The sequence below is a fragment of the Triplophysa rosa genome, linkage group LG3 (genome assembly GCF_024868665.1).
Source record: "Triplophysa rosa linkage group LG3, Trosa_1v2, whole genome shotgun sequence".
Classification (NCBI taxonomy): Eukaryota; Metazoa; Chordata; class Actinopteri; order Cypriniformes; family Nemacheilidae; genus Triplophysa; species Triplophysa rosa.
Genome location: NC_079892.1, coordinates 5,930,198 through 5,949,813, shown reverse-complemented (window position 1 = coordinate 5,949,813; position 19,616 = coordinate 5,930,198). Strand labels below are relative to the sequence as shown.

Sequence of the window (19,616 nt, the reverse complement as noted above, 5' to 3'; positions counted from 1 at the left end):
CCTCTCAAACACAATGCAGCAGCACTTAACATGATACGAAACAACAAATCCTAAGTGGCAAGTGCACTAAAGTGTACGAACCTAACCTTGCATGTCTGAAATACTTTTAAATACAGAAAGAGAGTCCACACGTACATGGGCATGTTTGTATTTATTAAAGCCTAGCTGGCTATTATCCATTGTTTAACTTTGTTAATAAACTCCTTTAAAATTCCTATTTAGAATAAAACTCGACCCTACTTTTATATAGTAATAGTCACATCGTAAGGCAAATTTATGTTGGGGGTTTGCGAATAGAATTTTGAATAAAATAAATTAAGTTCCGGTATGGTGTGTGAGGACGGCAATTATGTGTTGTACGGGTTTACATGCGGCTGTCGGGGGTTTCGTTGGTCAGCGATCTCGGTCCGAAATAAAATACATTATGTATCGGGCTCTCCCCACTCATTTATTCTCTTAAATGCAGTTCAAGCGCCAAAAACAGCTAGCAATTCTAGTTTTTAAGGAGCAGTCGGAGTAATCCGGACATTTGGCGGCGTTTTTGGTGTGTTTTTGTAGGCACGGAGCGGGGGGTGCGGCCTAGCTAGCAGAGACCGCAGATCGGAGGAGGATTTACGACTGTCTCAGATGACCATACGCTGATTTTATCTATTGAAAAATAAACATCTATGATACACTGTTCTAAAGAAGGTAAATGCAATTATTCTCATATTTTAGATTCGCGTGTCTGTGTCAGGGAAAATGTGCCAAAGCTAAAGTTAGCGTGCTAGCTAGTTTGCAAATATTCGTTAGCCATTTTGCAAAGCTCTGTATGTTTTCCTCCGGGTGGCTTGGAACCTACCTGCTTTATAATCTTTTGGGACCAATGTTTGCTATACATATTGTTGGCTGTTATTTGTTGCTGACTTAAAATGGTAATTTATGCAACCCGATAAACCAATAAACGCGGGTGAATTCAGTGTAATCAAATGCAAAAGCGAGTATTTGTGGTTTATATTCCCCTTTATGTGTTTATCTCCCACGTTTATTATTACATTCTCTTAACTTTTGTATGCTTTGTGTGTCCTTTTGTGCACACAAGTTTCTCAAAGCCTAGTGAGCGTCCTTTATGGGATGAATTTCATCTCAAAATGATTAACAAATGCATGCACAGGTATCCGTGAACGTGATACAAGTTACACTTGTATTTTACTATTCACAAACAAATGCCATATGGTTTGAATCTGTGAAATTTAGATTGTAATAAAGATGAGGCGATTTGTACAAATAGAGACAGATTTGTGAATACAATGTTTTATTTTGTGTTCATGTATAATTTTGCGCATGCCAATGAGAATTTGTGCATTTGTGTATCCTGCAGCGCACGTCCATTCATCCTGTTCTCATTTGGATTTTGAGACGTTCTTTACGTGGTTTTGCATTGGACAATCCACAATTTCACAGATTCAAACCATACGGCATTTGTTTGTGAATAGTAAAATACAAGTGTAACTTGTATCACGCTCACGGATGACTGTTCATGCATTTATTAATCATTTTGAGATGAAATTCATCCCATAGTCCTTTGGCTGCATTTTTTTGCTTTGTGTGATGGCCAAAATGAAGCCATATATAACTTAGGTGTTGACATTTGACTGGTTTATGATGGGCGGTTCTGTCAGATAATATTAAATCCTCAGCTACAGTGAATGTGTGCATTTATTATTGTGTATTTTTAGAATTTGGAGTGCATTGGTTTCTAGAGGGGCCATTCCTAAGAGTCCTAAAGATGTTCCATTGTAATTTCTCTTCCTGTGTCTTACATGTGATGTTCTTTGTTCCTAAAAGGGCTAAATCAGGAGATGTCAAAGAAGGTTGAACAAGTTCACTGAGTCAAACTCCACTTTTTCATCAAAAGCACCTTGGGCAGATGGTGTTGTTTTACCCTGTTGTTTTAGAGCCAAAGAGTCCTTCCGAAAGAACGATTACATCCTTTTTCGTCATCTGTCGTCTTCCCAAGAGCTGTCAAAATAAGTTCCTCTCTGCCTCCTCACCTCTCCCATCGCGGGCAATCCAATAATCCCTTTCCCCTGGATTCGCACGGCAAAAGGTCCAACTACGGCACCAAGCTGAATCCATACACCAGAGCGCGAATGACGGAGGCATGGCAGCAGCACTCTGTTGCCCCGCCTCCCGTGGTGCACACCATACCTCCAGGGGCGGATGCTCTGGGCTGTGCCGTTTACGGCATCGTCCTCCAGCCGGACACGGCTATCCAACAGCAGCAGCAGTCTCAGCAGCAGCAACAACAGCAGCAGCAGCATCATAGTCAGCAGCACAACCAGCAGCAGCATCCGGCACAAGCGCAGCAGCCCTCCCTGCACGTAGGAAATGAGGGCGGACACAAGTGTGGTGCATGTGGCCATGACATCTCCCATCTGGCTAATCCGCACGAGCACCAGTGCATGGTCAGCCAAGACCGGTCTTTTCAGTGCACACAGTGTCTAAAGATCTTCCACCAAGCCACCGATCTGTTGGAACACCAGTGCGTCCAGGTGGAGCAGAAACCTTTTGTGTGCGGAGTGTGCAAGATGGGATTCTCCCTGTTGACTTCTCTAGCGCAGCATCATAATGCCCATAACAGCACTAACCCGATGAAATGCTCCATATGTGAAAAGACTTACCGACCAGGTTCCTCTGGAAATGCCACGCCCACTTCAACTAGTGGCAACGCAGGGCAGCCATCGAACGATGAAGCATCATCCAGTGGCAGCGCTGCCGTTGGGACATCCGGCCAGCCTACGTTCGAGCCTTTGCAACCCGACAAGCCCTACAAGTGTTCGGTGTGTACCAAGGGCTTCCGTCACTTGTCTGAGCTGACCCGTCACGAGCGCGTTCACACGGGCGAGAAGCCGTTCAAATGCGAAACGTGCGACAAAAGCTTTAGCCAATCCTCACACCTAGCCCACCACCAGCGCACGCACAGCTCGGAAAGGCCGTTTAAGTGTGCCGTGTGCGAGAAGAGCTTCAAGCATCGTTCTCACCTGGTGCGCCACATGTACGCCCACTCGGGTGAGCATCTGTTCAAGTGCAACCTCTGCGAGTTGCATTTTAAAGAGTCTTCCGAGCTTCTGCACCACCAGTGTCAGCCGCAAGGCGCTCGGCCGTTCCGCTGCGCCACGTGCGGGAAGGGCTTCAAACGTCCGTCCGACCTGAGGCAGCACGAGCGCACACACTCCGAAGAACGCCCGTTTCATTGCGAAGACTGCCAGATGAGCTTCAAACAACAGTACGCCCTTGTGCGCCATCGGCGCACGCACAAAGCCTCTGCCGACCGCCCCTTCAAATGCAACCTGTGCGACAAAGGCTTCCTGCAGCCGTCCCACCTGTTGTACCACCAGCACGTTCACGGCATGGATAACCTCTTCAAGTGCGCCTCCTGCGGCACAGGCTTCAGTCAGTCCGGGGAGCTTCTGCGTCACAAATGTGGCGAGCCCTCTTCGACACCCACGAATCCGGACAAGCCCTATAAGTGCGACGTGTGCGGAAAGGCCTACAAAAAGGCCACCACGCTACAGCGCCATCAAAATTCCCACTGCACCGAGAAGCCTCTCAAGTGTTCGCTCTGTGACCGACGATTCCTGTCCTCCTCAGAGTTCGTGCAGCACCGATGTGACCCGTTGCGGGAGAAACCCTTGAAATGTCCCGACTGCGAGAAACGCTTCAAGTACTCCTCGGAGATGCAGCGGCACAGACGCGTACACACCGGGGAGAAGCCTTACAAGTGTGCCAGCTGCGACAAGGGCTTCAAGCAACGTGAGCACCTGGCCAAGCATCAAAGCGTGCATGCGAGAGATGCCCAGTTTAAGTGCGTGTGGTGTGGAGAACGTTTCGCTGATCTAGGAGCTCTTCAGGAGCATACGGTTCAGCACACGGCCGAAGGTGGGGGCTATCCGGTGTCCTCTCTTATTCAGTGATCTATTCCGCTATCCTGAAGGTTAAGGCAAACATTAGCAAGCTTATCGAAACTTATTCCCCAGTCAACATTTTAACTTGAATTGTCCCCTATATGGGTTCAAGACCCATTTCTTTGATACATACATGCATATATTCTCATATTTGGTCTTTAAAATGTTGGGTCTTTGAAAACAAATCACTATCTTAGATAAAAGTATTTCTCCAGACTTGTAGGGCATTTGCAGAGAAAAGATACTTTTGAGTGGTTTCAGTTGGATCTCACAACACCGCCCCTTTTTTCGGAGAATTAAATTGACAAATTGATTTAAACGTCAGCTATACTTGTTTTTTAGTCCCTAACAATACAGTTGTGCCTCTCATTTTGACTTTATTCATACCTACATAACAGCAGTCTTGCTCGGAGTATATTACACTTGCAACAATATTGGGTAACCTCTGACAGTCTCCTGCATTTAGTTTGCCCCAGAGCTAACCGTATATATGACAAAAACTAAAAAAGGGGACAAAACTGTGCTATTATGAACTTTTTTACTGTATGTTTGTGGACGTTCCCCTTGTATTGGTATCTAATGGTCTGTACCAAAAACCATCACCGTACTGTACCGCACCTCAAAACAGGACAGGTTGTTAACCAGCAGAAGTATAAGGACCTCAAACGGTCTTCACATTTCAAAGAGATTATACGTAAATATGTAGAATCTATATAGACATGTAAACTTAACTCATGTATACGAAAAAATCATATTACCACGGAAATCAGTACAGAAAAATCACCTGAAAGGCTGTATTACTGTATGTACATAGTATGTATGCAACTTGTTTACTAGTCCTGCGTTGTCTTTCTTAAACTCTATCACAATTTTATACATAGCTTTTCATTAGGTGCAGTTCTTATTCATGCGGTAATTAACTTCTGCCTCTCTTGTAGATGTAGTTTGGATTGTAATTGGTGTGTTCAAGGTTGTGTGAAAGTTGACTGTTTTTATAAAGGTTTTAGCACCTGATGTTTTTTATTTTGCCTTGGGGATTATGTCACTTTCCCTCTTTTACTCATCTTCACCGGACTCAAGTACTGTACAGCAACCCAAGTGTCATTTTTATCCTTTGTTTGATCTCTAACCTGCCAACGCCATGTCTTGCCAGCAGTTTGCCCTTTGAGTTTTCTTTATTATGTTATTCTTTTATATAAGACGTAAGATCACAAATTAAAAAGGATTCTGGCTCCCTGGATCCAAGTATTTGTTTTGGCTTTTAATGCACATCATTGAAGTTTTTAATTTTAAATGTGTTTGCTGGACTCTCATTAGATAACTAAGCTGTTTTAGTATTTTTTACTGAAACAATCATAGTACATACATGTATATGTAATATAGATGGTAAATGATACTTCTTGATACAAAGTACCTTTTAATAGTGATGCAAAAACATAATTTGAATTAAAGTGATATGCCTTTTTTAACCCCTCTTAACCCAGTGTGCCCATCCCAATGTGGTCTAGTATAGGCAAACAGACACCGTATGCTTTATGTGCAGTATTATTTATGTTAACCGAAAACCCCTCTTGTAGGTTTTTTCTTTTATCAAGTCCTGTACATTGGGGTTAGAGGTGACAATAACACTGTAGCCTGAATCAGGGACTTTGCCTCCCCACCATCTTCTTAATAATATGTATGTATCCTTCGTTTTAAAACACCAAGGGGCATTAAGATTCAAATAGCAATTTGGATTCAAATACAACATTTGTTGTGTATCTTATGTTTTCATGTTTGTATATACATTTTTTATTAATATTGTTTAAAATCTATATAAATATCTATATTCTTGGCTGATGTGTCAAGACCACAGTGGAAGGTTAAAGAAGCTTGACCTTGGTCTGTCTGTATGGAAGTGTTTGGCCTTCCTCTATGGTTATTGAGACCTCTTCAACCCGTGCATGCTTGCTGTGTTAGCTCCTGTACTCTGTTCCAAGTATTTGCGCTTTTGCGCGCACGTACTTCTTAGCTTTTTTCGAATTGTAGATTGTGGATGAGCTAGTAAGAAAACTTTATGTGGCGGTTGATGTGACATTCATGATCAAATATCTGTATGTAGCATTTAATATACACAGCACTAACTAATAAACCTTTTCATTAATAACGTCTTGGTGTTTGTCTGTTGTTTACACTGATTGTTTTTCAAAACTCTGGTGTTTCATGATGGAATTGAGCAAAAAAATCACAATTCTTCTGCCTTTATGGTTGTTCCTCATGCACGCGCTGACCCGGCTCCTGCAGACATTCGAAGCTTGTCCCACGCTTTAGTGTGTGTTTTTAATGCCATCTGAAAAAAAAAAATTATGAGAGGCTAAATTTTTGAATTCTGTAACTTCAAGAGTCCTCACCTCTGCGATCTCCACCTTGCGTTCCCATGCTCTTACATTCTTCTCCAACTGACTGTGGGAGTCTTTAACTTCAATATACTTCAGAACATGTGGTACTTGAAAGTCAGCCAACTGGTCCCTTAACTTCCTGTTCAAAGCCTCAGCTTTGCTTCGCTCCTGTATGGAAAAAGAATTCATTATACAACATGTCCAATAGAATATAACTCATTTAGACCTGATTTTGGACAAGGATGCTCAGAACAATAAATAATATTTTTCATTTTTTTCATTTTAAGTAGTATTGTCATTTTAAAGTAGTTCTGTGTAAAAAAGGGGGAAGTAACGATGCATGTTATGAAATGAAACATCTAGACCTCTTCTGCTTGCTTGGTCTCCTCCTCAATTTTAACCATTAACTTGATGCGTGAAGCAATGTCACCGCTTAGCGCATCTGACTCTTGTGTCAAGGTCTGAAGGTTTTCCTGTAAGACAGAGACATACTGTATGTAATAGTTTGGAAAATGCTAACGCTAGTGACATCCCATCCAAAACACAAAACAAAAATCTTTTTCTATAAGCTCTGACAAGCTTGTTGTTGCAAAGCCAACAAAAAACTTCATGTGCTAAAATTGAAGATCTTGACATAAGTATCTTGATGGTGGATTAAACATCTCACCTTGTTAGAGTTCATAGCCTGCAATGTCTTGCCCACGAGAAGTTTGAGATCCATATGCTTGTGGTTTTGTTTATCCAGTTGCTTCCGAGATCTGATGTTCTCAATCTTGAGCTGTTCAAAGTCCAAAGCCGTCAGGCCCTTACCCATCTTCTCCTGTATTTTTAGTTGGAGGTGCAGTTTTCTCTTGTGTGCGAGGAGCGCTGCATTCTGCCGATCCAACTTCTCCATCAGGTTATCCTAAAAAGGTTTTGAAACTGTAATTCTGAATAATTCCTGGCTGAAACCTAAACTGAAATGTTGTTTTACCTTGGCTTTTATTCTGTCCTCGATGTATCTGATAACCTTCTCAACCCTCATCAAACTCGGCTTGTCCCACAGTGCTTTACCAATGTCACGATCAAACTGGCAACATTCTTTTTTAACCTCTGCCAAGTGAACATCGGCTTCTTCAAGAGTTGCCTGAAGAGAATGGGATTCGTTATTCACAGTATGCTTGTGAGATTGTTTGTAGCAGAGCCAAATGAGCTTGTTCTGTCTCTTATAACTAATAAGAGTTCTGTCTAATAACCTTGTAATTGTCCAGCACTCTCTCCGAATTGCTTTGTAATCTCTTCAGATCTTCATTCAGTTGTTTGTGCACATTCTGGGCGACGGCACATTTCTGCTCGAGTGTGAGCAGTTGTTGTCTCTCTGGAGTCTGTACTCTGGGCTTCTTTCCTCCACTCTGACGTCAAAATGTTTACAATAAAGGACAAAGCATACAATTTACCGTTTTATAACATTTGCAATTACAGATAGTATTTTACTTTAAATATGATACATATGAAACAACAACAGAATAACACTAATACATAATAATACTGCTGCGTTGCACCTCGGATTTATGATATTTCCCACCTAAAGCCGGAAATCATTTTTGCAACGGCACTGTTTTAATGTTAATAAATACTTTTAATGTTACTAAATCATTAGTAGCATTAATGTTTTATGTTATTTAACCATTTTAATGTTACTAAATCCACACACTCCAGTATTTCAGGGTCGTGGGAAATATCCTACATCCGAGGTGTCTTGAACGCATAATACTCACGACCAAATGAAGATCACGTCATAAACAGTACACAAAATAACATTTATTTTAAACACGATAAGACATTTTTAAGGCATGACAATACCGTTCCCATCTGTGATGCGATCTCTGATTCAGCCCGTAGATCCATCCTACTAGTATAGCGTTCAAACAAATCGATCTCTGCTTGTAGCACTGCATTACAGCGTCTTATGTGGAAGAATATAAAATGAATGCGTTTAGGTTTAATGTTTGCTGAAAGAACATGAAATCAAATATATTTTCATTCTGTGGATATTTTTCGGAGTAAAGTTGTGCCTTACTTTAAATCCTCGACAAGTTCCGCTTCGGTTTTACTGTCCTCTCTCGTCTCCGCCATGGTTGCTATGGTAAACTTTGCATCGGTTTCGTTTATCGCCTTCGTTTTGTCCTTAAAATGTTAACTATTTACAAAATCGTGAAATTATTGTGATGTTCTAACTAAGACATTCATATTGTTGTCAGAAAGTAAAGTGGAATGCAAACTAGAAAGAAAATAAACTTTTGTTGACGTGACTTTAAATATACTCTGAATATGTTAAAAAGAGAAATACGTGCACAGATAAGTAGTTTATCATGTGTACGATGATAAAACTTGCAAAACTGTAATCTGTATTAAATGCTTGTGCGTTTTAAATCTTCCTAAATAAAAACAATGCCTAAATAAAAGCAGTTAAAACAGCAATACATATCCGCAGAACATTTGTCACGAACGTCAATTTTTTTTATGCTATAAAAGATATATTTTTAATACATTTATTTTATATGTGATCATGTGCATGGCGTATCCACGAAGAAAACGCAAGTCTTTCATAAACGGGCGCATAGCAACGGACAGACATGCGGTTGTGGCTAGAAGGGAAACAGCTACGGCCGGAAGTGATGCAAAGTCTCGCCATAAAATTACAATAAATTACATTAGCTAACGCTTACACCTACCCCAACTCTAAACATAACCTTAGAATAATAAAAATAGTACTTAACTGTTGTTCAGCGTGACAAAAATTATTGAAGAATTGAAGTGCGCATGCACACTGGCGGTAGCTGTATCCCTTCTAGTCTTTACCCATGCCCAGGGGCCATGACCACAACTACTTCCGGCTGTTCAATGCTACTTAATAAAAGCTATCTTGCACTTCCGGGTGAAATCGTTGCGGTCCGTTTTTCCTGCAGCACGAAAAGTCCGGACCGGTGGGAAACCCGAACCGTGATCACAACCAACTGCATGGAATTATAAACGGTTTTCACAATTTTGCATATCGACAATATCCGAAGGACGCCACGGTGAAACGTTTTTGCGGGGGTCAGGTAGAGTTTGCGAGGCACATATCGACCAGTGCCTCACCGCCCCCTCTCTCACTCTAACCGGCTATACTAGTCAATATCCTGAAGCTTAGAGCCTGATTTGTTATATTCAGCATAGTTACATTGGTTACTTTGTTTTCTAACAGCGTCCTCCACATTGAGAAGACACATCCTGGCTTCCTTTTGGATCTCTATACTTTGTATCTAGGGATTTGAGGGCCCTCTGGGGTGCCGGTGTGGGGGGGTTTAACACAGTAATTAGATTTAAACAACCCCCCACGCCTTAACATCTATTTTAAACCGCAGAACTCGTATGAAGTTAGCACACACATGTCCAGAATAGATTACCTATACCCCAATTTTCTACTTTGCATGCAACCTCGGCAGATCATCTGGTGTATCCAGCACCATTCATTTTCAACCTCGACCAGGCGATTTAAACCGAGCTGACAAGTCGGAGGAAGAGCGCTACTCAGCGATCACTGCACTCCATCTTTTTTTGAGGCTTCGATATCAGATATTAACACACCCGGACGCTGACCCGATCTACCACATCGGTGGTCCTCGCGCGCGCGTGATCCTTTTTTGGATTGGATTTGGCGATCGGATTTCTACCGCACCCTGAGCCCCTTCGCCCGCCATGCCCGGCCCAGTGGCCGGTAGTAAGTCTCGGGTTTATGCCGATGTCAACACTTTGAAGAGCAGGGAATACTGGGACTATGAGGCCCACGTGCCCACCTGGAGGTGAGAGATTTAACGTCATAAACGTCCTAACGCATCATCGTATGTGTCTCAGATCCCAGTGAGTTGATCATGTTGGAGATCAAAGGGCGCGTTTGAATGAATTTGCATTGACGCTGTTGTGATGTCCCCAAAATGCTGCTCACTACTAGGGTTCGAGATACAACCATTGTGTTAGTGTGCGATGATGCTGTGAGTGTTGTGTGTATCTGTCATGCTGTTTTTCTTTGCGCAGTGGTTCACATTGTAGGGTGGGTATCGATCTCGCTGGAAAAGTCATCAGATTGTGATCGAGCAGGCTGTGTGTGAGAGACAACGATGGGAGGATAACATGAAGATTGTGTGTTTGTGATCACAGTGGTTATCATCTACAAATTTCTATGAAAATATTGTGCAATTTACATTAATCACCATTCTGTACCAACGCTTTGATATTTACTGGTTTTACAGGTAGAGAAAGTCACATGGGTCTATTTAGGTTTTGTACAATAAATATATATGCACTCAGTATTACAAAGTTCACCTAAAAAATAAAGTTGTCCTCTTAAAAGGATAGTTCATTTAGAAATGAAGATTCTTGCATCATTTATTCACCCTCGTGTCATTCCAAACCTGTATTTCTTTGTTACTTCTGCAGAACACAAAGAAGATATTTTGAAAAATGTTGGTAACCAAACAACACTGGACCCCATTGACGTCCATTGTATGAACAAAAGCACTGAAACATTTCTCAAAATATCTTCTTTTGTGTTTCACGGAACCAAGAGTCATATACATGTTTTGAGTGACATGAGGGTGAATAAACTATAGAATTTTCGTTTTTAGGTGAACTGTCCCTTTAAATACCATCATGTCATCACAAACTCATAATGTTGTTTTTCCCTTTGCAGAAAAATGAAAGTGTTTTCAAATGACCAAAAAAGACCAAAACATCGCCATAAAAACGAATACGCAATTAGATACATTAAACACTTAAATATGTTTAAATATCCTATTTATCCTTTTTCAATTATGTATTATAAAATGTTCATGTTCCAATATATATATATATATATATATAATGTTTTTTAGTGTACAAAAATGTATAATTAGAGTATAAAATGTATCAAGTCTTCACAAATTCAGCCCAATAAAAGATTCTGATCATGAATGATTAAGCCTCTGTCACAGTAGTAGCATTTCTTTATTACTATAGTTAGGAGCAATTTCAAGACAGCAGCCCAATGCTTAAAATGTCCTCTTCGGCGCCGTCCCTCGATTGAGATGTCAGTCAGCCTTCAGCCGACGGGGAAAATGACGGGCTTGGTCATTTTCCCAGATGATCGGCTGTGTTTCGTGCTCGCAGAAGGCATGGCGGGTGGGAGATGTCGATATCTGATGTGTATTCTCTTTCTGAACGTGTACCACCTGCAGTAACCAGGAGGATTTCCAGCTGGTGCGGAAGCTCGGAAGAGGAAAATACAGCGAGGTTTTTGAGGCCATCAACGTCAACAATAACGAGAAGGTTGTGGTCAAAATCCTCAAGGTGAGGTTTTAAATTCGCCATCAGGAAGTGTCTGTCTAGAAATTAAAATACTTCATTATATTCTGTGTATTTTATTATATGAGCATATGAGATTACATACGAGTATTATTGTGTTTTTTCTTTTTAAATAGCCTGTCAAGAAGAAAAAGATCAAGAGAGAGATTAAGATTTTGGAGAACCTACGAGGAGGAACCAACATCATTCAGTTGATGGACACAGTGAAGGATCCTGTGGTATGTTCTCCATGTTCCCTCCCACGAGCCCCACCCCCCTTTTCCATTGGCTGGTGACAAAGATGCTCGTCCTGTCAGGGCGCACGGTTTTTCCCAGGAGAAGTTTGAATTTCTTTCTCATCTGTGGTGTGGGAGGACAGTTTGAGACAAATTGCTTTCTCTTGCTCACAGGTGCAGACGATTTGTTTAAAGCTGAAACCAGTTCATTGCGGATGTGATCTCACAAAATGGCTCATGAATATTTATGAGGCTGCGCACAAAAATGAAAAATCTCTTAGTGAAAATAAATAGTAAGTTTCTTGTGTATTGAATATTTGGTCATTGCCTAGTCAAAACTGCGATGTAAACAATAACCGTGTCCACAAAACAATAAAAAAAACAATATTAAAGTCCCTGTGAACTGGAAGTTGCGATCGTTTTTACATCCGTATTCCGACACATTTCCGAGTGAAAAGGAATTTCAAAGGTGAAAATTAGTGGGCGTGGCTTGCATTTTTCACTCCGGATTGATTGGATGTATAAAAACAGCTATTGCATTGATTTTGAAATGAAACTGGCAGCAGACTTACAGTAGAAGGGGAGGAGTTAACGGATGCTTCGGCCAAGCCGTCTTAATTTACATCATTTGAGATGGATAGTCATTTCTGGGTGGAAGTGCATTTTCAGATTTTAACTGAAGATTATGAGGGTACATGAATTTTAAAAAGAAAATGACCCACATTGATAAACTATTATTTACTGAAAACGCTGCAATATTTCATGAAAAAATAAGAATTGTCATTTTTAATTTCACTGGGACTTTAAACTGTGCAAAATATGTTATTGAAGAAGTGATCATTCCGTACGATCAATTTAAATGGCTAAATTAACTTAGCAAAACATCAGAAATAACTAATTTCACACTGGTATATGCCTCTGCCGATTGCCATATTAGATGTTGTGCACATACACGCAAGTGAACAGCAGAAAACGATTTCTGGAAATTATGAGATCAGGCACATGAGATCATATCAGAAAAACCGAGAGCGTGGTGGGGATTTTACATCTGAATAATGCTTGCGCAGCTTTTGCCCTCCATGTGCCTCCTGCGTTCCTCCTGTTTTTCTGATCGCAATGAGAACGCACAGTGATGTCTGTTAATGCTTATCATCGATGATTTAAGGACTTGCTTTGTTTTTAATTGTCATGTTCATCTCTCTCTTTCTCCATATTGCTGCCCAATCTCTTTCCAGTCTCGAACACCTGCGCTTGTCTTTGAATGCATCAATAATACAGATTTTAAGGTATATTTATTGTAATGAATATTTAACTGGTAATGTTATCTGGTTTATTTTTATTCTGCATTATTATTCGATAAGCTTTCTTCTGAGAGGGCTTGCTGTTACCATACATATCTAAATGGGATAGTTCTCCCAAAAACAAAAATTCTGTCATTATTATTTACCCATATGTCATTCAAAACTTGTATATGACTCTTTCTTCTGTGAAACACAATAGAAAATATTTTAAGAAATGTAGTTTCTTTACCAGCGTTCTTCAAAATATCTTTTTTTGTGTTCTGTAGAAGAAAGAAAGTCATACAGGTTTGGAATGACATGAGGGGGCATAAATGATGAAAAAAATCATTTTGGGGTGAGCTAGGTGTATCGTACATTGCTTTCAATCCAATTGCTGTTTTTTCTTTTGTTTAGGAGCTGTATCAAAAGTTAACAGATTATGATATACGTTTTTACATGTATGAACTACTAAAGGTAAGCTTAACGTCTGGCTTATTTTGGAAGTTTTGCACGTGAATGACATTTTGTGCTGACGTCTGTTTTTTCATAACAGGCTCTGGACTACTGCCATAGTATGGGTATCATGCACCGTGATGTCAAACCTCACAACGTCATGATCGACCACCAGTTAAGGAAGGTAAAGATAACTCAGAAAAAGTGTGGATTCAAGCAGTGTGCAATGTCATGTAGTCTGTGTACCAGCAGATGGCAGCAGTGTATCAGGTTTTTGTGGAAAGTGTTTTGATGCATTGATTCGCATATGTATAATTTTATTATATCTTTGTGTGTGTTTGAAGCTAAGGTTGATAGACTGGGGTCTTGCTGAGTTTTATCACCCCGCACAAGAGTACAACGTCAGAGTGGCGTCGCGGTATTTCAAGGGTCCAGAACTGCTTGTGGACTACCAGGTAAAAATGCAAAGTGTTTTTATGTAGAATTTATGCAGAATTTGAACAAATCTCATTTTTAAGACACAAAAAATATTGTTTTCCTTATTTATGAAACCTTTGACACATTCTCTCGAACAACTTGTCAACATTCCTGCCGTTCATATTTAGCTTAGGCGCTTAAGTTTTTTGTTAATAACCGGTTTATCAAGTTTTGGATACCCGCTAGCAATCAAAGAGAAAAAAGAGATTTCATAGCCTGACTGTTTATGTGTCTGTTATGTGACTGTTTAGGTATTTCAGTATATTATCTTATCTTCAGATCACACACATTCATGTCTTTCATAAGAAATGCGTGTAAAGCACTTCTTGATCCTTATGATGTCAGTGCTGATCATATCAATGTAACATAAACATAAATCTAATATAGCATTAGGAATATGTTTTTAAAATTGTTTGTTAGTGTTGCCAATTAAATATTTCGTCAAACATTTTTGAAAACCATTCAGTGTTTTGTCAGTGTGTCTCTGTTTTTTGGGGGGTTTGACATGCATGTCTTATTGTGCGAACAGATGTATGATTACAGTTTGGACATGTGGAGTCTCGGCTGCATGCTGGCTAGTATGATTTTTCAAAAAGAGCCGTTCTTTCATGGCCAAGACAACTACGATCAGGTATTAAGGACATAAAAAATATCAACATTCTCAAGTTGTATCGGGAACTGCTTAGATTAGCTTTGTCTAATTTATTGGTCGCACAGAATATTTTTCAAGATATCATTTTAATAATATTGGTGAAAGTACAAAAAAAGGCTCATGAAACATTATAATCAATGTGTGATTGAAATAATTCCCTGTGGATCTAGTTGGTGCGGATTGCAAAAGTTCTTGGGACAGATGAGCTTTTTGGCTACCTGCGCAAATACCACATTGAACTGGATCCACGATTCAAAGACTTGCTTGGCCAGTAAGTACCAACAGAGGGTGCTGTGTATACTTGTCAAAACGTCATCGTCTGTATTAACATATAATTATCATAATAATGATTTATAAGATTTTGTGGGTAATGTCAGTTTGACTTTATTTGACTTTAAGTGTTAGTTTTAAGGACATCATTATCCTTTAAGAGTTTTTTATTCACTACGCTATATTTGTCATTTTAATTTATAATATTTTTGATAAATGTATTATGAACAATGATTTATCAAATTGAAAGGTCAGCACATAACAGGTGATTTTTTGTTTGAATTTTTATTTATTTATTTAACCATTTAAACAACAACAACAACAAAAAGCAACAAGAAAAACAACAACAAGCATATCTAAATATGGTGAACAAATACACTGAGGTTCCCCCCCAAAATAAATAAATAGTGCAGTCTACACTATTAGAACAAGTATTAGAATAACAGGTGATTTTAATACATGTATAACATGACTTATCATAATAATTGTTCCTAGTTGGTAAAGCTGTCTTGCCCAAACCCACAGGCAAACACGAAAACGCTGGGAACAGTTTGTGCAGACGGAGAACCAGCATTTGGTAAGTCCGGAGGCTCTGGACCTTCTTGACAAGCTGCTACGCTATGACCATCAACAGAGACTGACAGCGACCGAAGCAATGGAGCACCCTTATTTCTGTGAGTACACTGCCCTCATTGCTGACTACTTGTATAGACAACACTTCATAGTGCCCGAGTCATGCAAAATTGTGTGTTTTGTGTTTATAGATCCAGTGGTGAAGGAGCAGTCTCACAATAATACAGATGGTAATATAGTGTCAAGTGGAACCAATACACCCCGATGAGAGCAGGTAACCAGAGTTGTTATAGTTTTGTTTTTAGTTTTAATTTTAATTGAGCTTTTTGGATTTTTAGTTTTCAGTTACATTTTTAGTTATTTTTTTATATGCTTTTGTCATTTCATTATTTATTTGTTTATTTTTTATGTTACTATATAAGATTAATTTATTTTAGTTTACTGTAGTTTTTGTTTATTTTGTTATATGCTTTTGTCATTTTATAATTTATTTTTTTATTTTTTTATGTTGCTACATAAGATTATTATAATTTTAGTGAACAAACTAACTTCAGTTTATTATGCAACATATGCAAGTGTTTACAATATTTTTTATTCCAGTATTTTATTTGATTTCAATAAACTGAAGTTTATAGCAAACTAAAATAACCTTGCACGTAACAAAATGTTTCTTGAAATTGTTTTAGTTGTAACAAAAAGTTTAAAATATTACTTCATCGTATTGTTAGTGTAAATACTAATGTTGATTTCCTAAAGATATCCTCCCTTACATTTCTAAAACAGGAAATGTTCCATTTTTCTGCTTTGTCCCTCAGGCATCGAAAGGAAAAGGAAGATGTTTGTTACCTCAATTTTCTATCCCTCGTGTCCGAAACCTCTACAAGTGTACAGTGAAAGTCGGATTTAAGCAGCACCTGTCACACCTTGTTTCTCAGACACACACACACCTTCTTACACTCACACTCAGACTTCAGCTTTCTGTGTCTGTCAAGGTTTGGTCTGCTCCTCTAAAACAGGCCTGTTCCTCTAGAAGATGTCAAAGTTGTTCTTCCCAGTTGTAGATGAAAGAGAATATGACTCTACCCCTGGTACACTGGCCCCTCCCACCTCAATCTAGGCATGGAGAATGAAGACCAGAATGAACCCCGCCCCCTCTATTCTTATTGGTCTGTGTGTCTGTCTGTTCAGTATTCAGACCTTGGTGCAGCCTCTACATACTGTAGTATTAAAGTGGCATGGTGGACCTTTTTTCTTTGCTCTAGGTAGATTGATTACTATATTAATGAAATAAATGATTTTTATTTAGATCTATGTGCCTTGTTGTTGTGTGGTGATGGGGAAAGGGGTTTTGACCAATCACATGGCAAGCATCATTACTACTGTGGCTCATACTTTTGCATTGACAGGATTAGACGCATACCTGATGACTATAACATCGATAATACATTTATTTTTATTTGGAGCAATAAGGAAGCATCTAGAACACTCCGAAAAGCTTATTAGCAGTTTAGCAACCACCAATAACACCCTAGCATTGTTTTCTTTAGTTCATTTGTTGAGTTGCATGATGTGAAAGAGAACAGGTTAGTGTGTCTGTGTTGTGTGAAACTCGATCGTCCATTCATCACTGCTGTTGAGCAATATTTTGGCTACGTGATATCCAGCGTTTTGCCAGCCAGGTTCATTAATTAGCCTGGCACATTTCCACACCCCTGCGCTTTGTCATATAAGGCCTTTTGTATTCAACAGGTTAGTTGTTCTTATAAGGTCTTAAAGGGATAGTTCACCCAAAAATGAAAATTCATTTTCTCACACTCGTCTCATTTCAAACCGTTTTGGCTTTCTTCTGCAGAACACAAAATAAAATATTTCGAAGAATGCTAGTAACCAAATAACACTGCCCCCCATTGACTTCCATGGTATGGACGCAAACCCCAGAGACATTTCTCAAAATATCTTCTTTTGGGTTCCACTGAAGAAGAAAGTCACAAGTTTTGAATGGCACGAGTGTGAATAAAAGGATCTTATTTACCAGGCGCTGTGATCAACTCCACACCCATAACCTATGAGCATTGCTGGAGGAGTCTCAATAACGGCCCTTCGTGCCACCCGTGGCTCAGATGTCCGATGTTGGCTCATGGGATGACGCGATTTCTCCAAGACCGCCTTTGCTCTCAGTGGTCCGCACGAGTCCGGTCCACCGCCACAGCTCATTGTTCACTTGTGTTTAGGTCTTTTTTTAAACCTCGTCTCAGTTACAGTGTTAAACAGAAACTCATCATTATTCATGTCCAAGACTTGTTTGCTTACATTTGCCTTCCAAAGCTTTGACCAAATAGCTTACGGTGAGCAACTCTCACATAAACATTTTAAAATAGGAGGCAGAATGTGTATGACATTAATACCTAGCTATGTGTAAAATGAAGAGATTGGTTTGATTTGTTCGTTAAGTGTTATATATAGCGACATCCTATGGAAAATAACAAGTCAACATTAGATTTTGAGTAGTTCAGAAAAGTTGAAAACACACTCAGTGACTTCCATGTTCCAGTGAAAAAGTGACCTGTTACCTACACACTTTGGTGTAGGACGGTTGGGCAAACACACCACGTAAAGATGATAAAACAGGAGCCATTTTGAAAGCATAAGTTATCGATTAGGCCTATATGGTCTGAGATAGGAGGCCTCAATCAGTTATCCAAACATGGCCGCATTCTTACAAGATGACTTATTGCAAGTATATAGCACGAGTAAATGAATCAATCTAAATGATTGAGAAACACTAAACCGTTTCCTGGAAGAAGGGCTGTGTCAGATGTCACGTAAAAATCAACAGCTTCATTGTTTTTATTTTGACATTGTGAGCTTCCCATAACCCTGTTGCTCATTTGACTAACTGGCTTTCTTTTAGTATTGTTTATACATGCGAAACTACTGTAACTTAAAAAAAACGTGGTATTTATAGTATCGGACCGTTTCACAAGTCTGATTAAGTGTGACTGCAAAATTAATTTCCTTCCTAAGAAGACACCTGATCTCCGTCTTCCTGTCCCACGACATGACTCCTGGACTTGTCATGTTTAGAACACATCTTACCCATGAAATTGAGCTGGTTGACAATGTGTTATGTTCATTAATGTCAAATGTTTGCTATAATTTTGTTAGACAATTGAATCGTAAACCTATACATACAATTAACTAAAATGAATAGAAAAATGAATAATCCAAAATAGATCATAACATTTAACATTGAACTCCTGACTGTCAATGTTTTTTTTTACAGGTTCAGCACTTTCCACTTCTCTATTAGAAGCCGTTGCATTTAATTCATCATTATGTGATTTCCATTGAGTTCCACTGTTTCTGTTTAAGATCTGCTACCGGTTATGATCTGCTCTTGACTTTTAAAAGATATAACACCCCATAAATTTGAAACTGGAAACGTTGACAGATATGAATGGTCTTAAAACCTTTGTACAAGTAAATCCATGGGTTTGAACTCAGTTGAATGAACTCAGTTTTTCAGATCACCACTGTTTTATTATGGAAATGTTGCTCAGGCGAGATTCACGAGAAATCATTAGCTTCACAACATTGACACGCACAAGCTGCGTGGCAGTGTTAGTTTCAGCACGGTAATGCACACCTGTAGCTCAGTTTCCATCACACTTCTTAAATAGAGGAAATCTTGGGCCCCCAGTCCCATGAGGAAGCAAACAAACAAACAGATAAATAAATAAACAAACAAATAGCCGTTTCGCATTTCCACCCTGATGAAGACTTTCCATTTTGTTTAAATACAGGTACAGGAATTCCCTACATGAATTTAACAATTTAAAAAAATGTTCAACCTAGTTCTTTTATGTGAGGTAAAAAAGTCCCGTATAAAGCTCTGAACACAAAGATCTGCTCAGCATTTTCTCCATCATCCGAACGTAAACTGCTTTATTGCATCCTCCCAACAAAAGAATCCAACAAGATTGGAGATGGGGATGTCTGCATCCCTTGCT

The 19,616-nt window shown here is 39.4% G+C and overlaps 4 protein-coding genes across 6 annotated transcripts in view; 2 read left to right on the top strand and 2 right to left on the bottom strand.

The window, feature by feature from the left end:
- Positions 1-19,616, bottom strand: part of ccdc135 (coiled-coil domain containing 135) — a 175,672-nt gene that overhangs the window by 23,488 nt on the left and 132,568 nt on the right. The window lies entirely within an intron of this gene.
- Positions 349-3,972, top strand: znf319b (zinc finger protein 319b). The gene is made up of 2 exons (XM_057329085.1): positions 349-690; positions 1,828-3,972. Exon 2 carries the CDS (start codon positions 2,133-2,135, stop codon positions 3,954-3,956), a length of 1,824 nt encoding a protein of 607 aa, XP_057185068.1. The 5' UTR covers positions 349-690; positions 1,828-2,132; the 3' UTR covers positions 3,957-3,972.
- Positions 6,162-9,181, bottom strand: ccdc113 (coiled-coil domain containing 113). Of its 2 annotated transcripts, none has more exons than XM_057329103.1 (9): positions 8,855-9,181; positions 8,385-8,504; positions 8,168-8,270; positions 7,561-7,716; positions 7,299-7,451; positions 6,993-7,229; positions 6,691-6,798; positions 6,338-6,493; positions 6,162-6,276 (listed from the first exon to the last, which is right to left on the bottom strand). In XM_057329103.1, exons 2-9 carry the CDS (start codon positions 8,438-8,440, stop codon positions 6,202-6,204), a joined length of 1,044 nt encoding a protein of 347 aa, XP_057185086.1. In that variant the 5' UTR covers positions 8,441-8,504; positions 8,855-9,181; the 3' UTR covers positions 6,162-6,201. The 2 variants fall into 2 exon arrangements, with proteins under 2 accessions (XP_057185086.1, XP_057185087.1); XM_057329104.1 differs by having other exon boundaries at positions 9,085-9,177.
- csnk2a2b (casein kinase 2, alpha prime polypeptide b) lies at positions 9,250-16,917 on the top strand. Of its 2 annotated transcripts, XM_057329100.1 has the most exons (12): positions 9,251-10,149; positions 11,560-11,671; positions 11,803-11,904; positions 13,137-13,187; positions 13,596-13,655; positions 13,735-13,818; positions 13,979-14,089; positions 14,641-14,742; positions 14,934-15,034; positions 15,559-15,707; positions 15,798-15,880; positions 16,422-16,917. In XM_057329100.1, exons 1-11 carry the CDS (start codon positions 10,046-10,048, stop codon positions 15,872-15,874), a joined length of 1,053 nt encoding a protein of 350 aa, XP_057185083.1. In that variant the 5' UTR covers positions 9,251-10,045; the 3' UTR covers positions 15,875-15,880; positions 16,422-16,917. The 2 variants fall into 2 exon arrangements, with proteins under 2 accessions (XP_057185085.1, XP_057185083.1); XM_057329102.1 differs by lacking the exon at positions 13,137-13,187 and having other exon boundaries at positions 9,250-10,149.

What these genes read in the sequence shown, in the direction of transcription:
- znf319b (XM_057329085.1), top strand. Translation starts at nt 2,133, where the DNA reads ATGACGGAGGCATGGCAGCAGCACTCTGTTGCCCCGCCTCCCGTGGTG.
- ccdc113 (XM_057329103.1), bottom strand. Translation starts at nt 8,440, where the DNA reads ATGGCGGAGACGAGAGAGGACAGTAAAACCGAAGCGGAACTTGTCGAG. An exon ending in GAGTGCTGGACAATTACAAG is followed by an intron (nt 7,452 to 7,560) that starts GTTATTAGACAG and finishes CATTCTCTTCAG; the next exon opens with GCAACTCTTGAAGAAGCCGA. An exon ending in GCAAGGTGGAGATCGCAGAG is followed by an intron (nt 6,277 to 6,337) that starts GTGAGGACTCTT and finishes TTTTTTTTTCAG; the next exon opens with ATGGCATTAAAAACACACAC.
- csnk2a2b (XM_057329100.1), top strand. Translation starts at nt 10,046, where the DNA reads ATGCCCGGCCCAGTGGCCGGTAGTAAGTCTCGGGTTTATGCCGATGTC. An exon ending in TCAATAATACAGATTTTAAG is followed by an intron (nt 13,188 to 13,595) that starts GTATATTTATTG and finishes TCTTTTGTTTAG; the next exon opens with GAGCTGTATCAAAAGTTAAC. An exon ending in TCGACCACCAGTTAAGGAAG is followed by an intron (nt 13,819 to 13,978) that starts GTAAAGATAACT and finishes GTGTGTTTGAAG; the next exon opens with CTAAGGTTGATAGACTGGGG.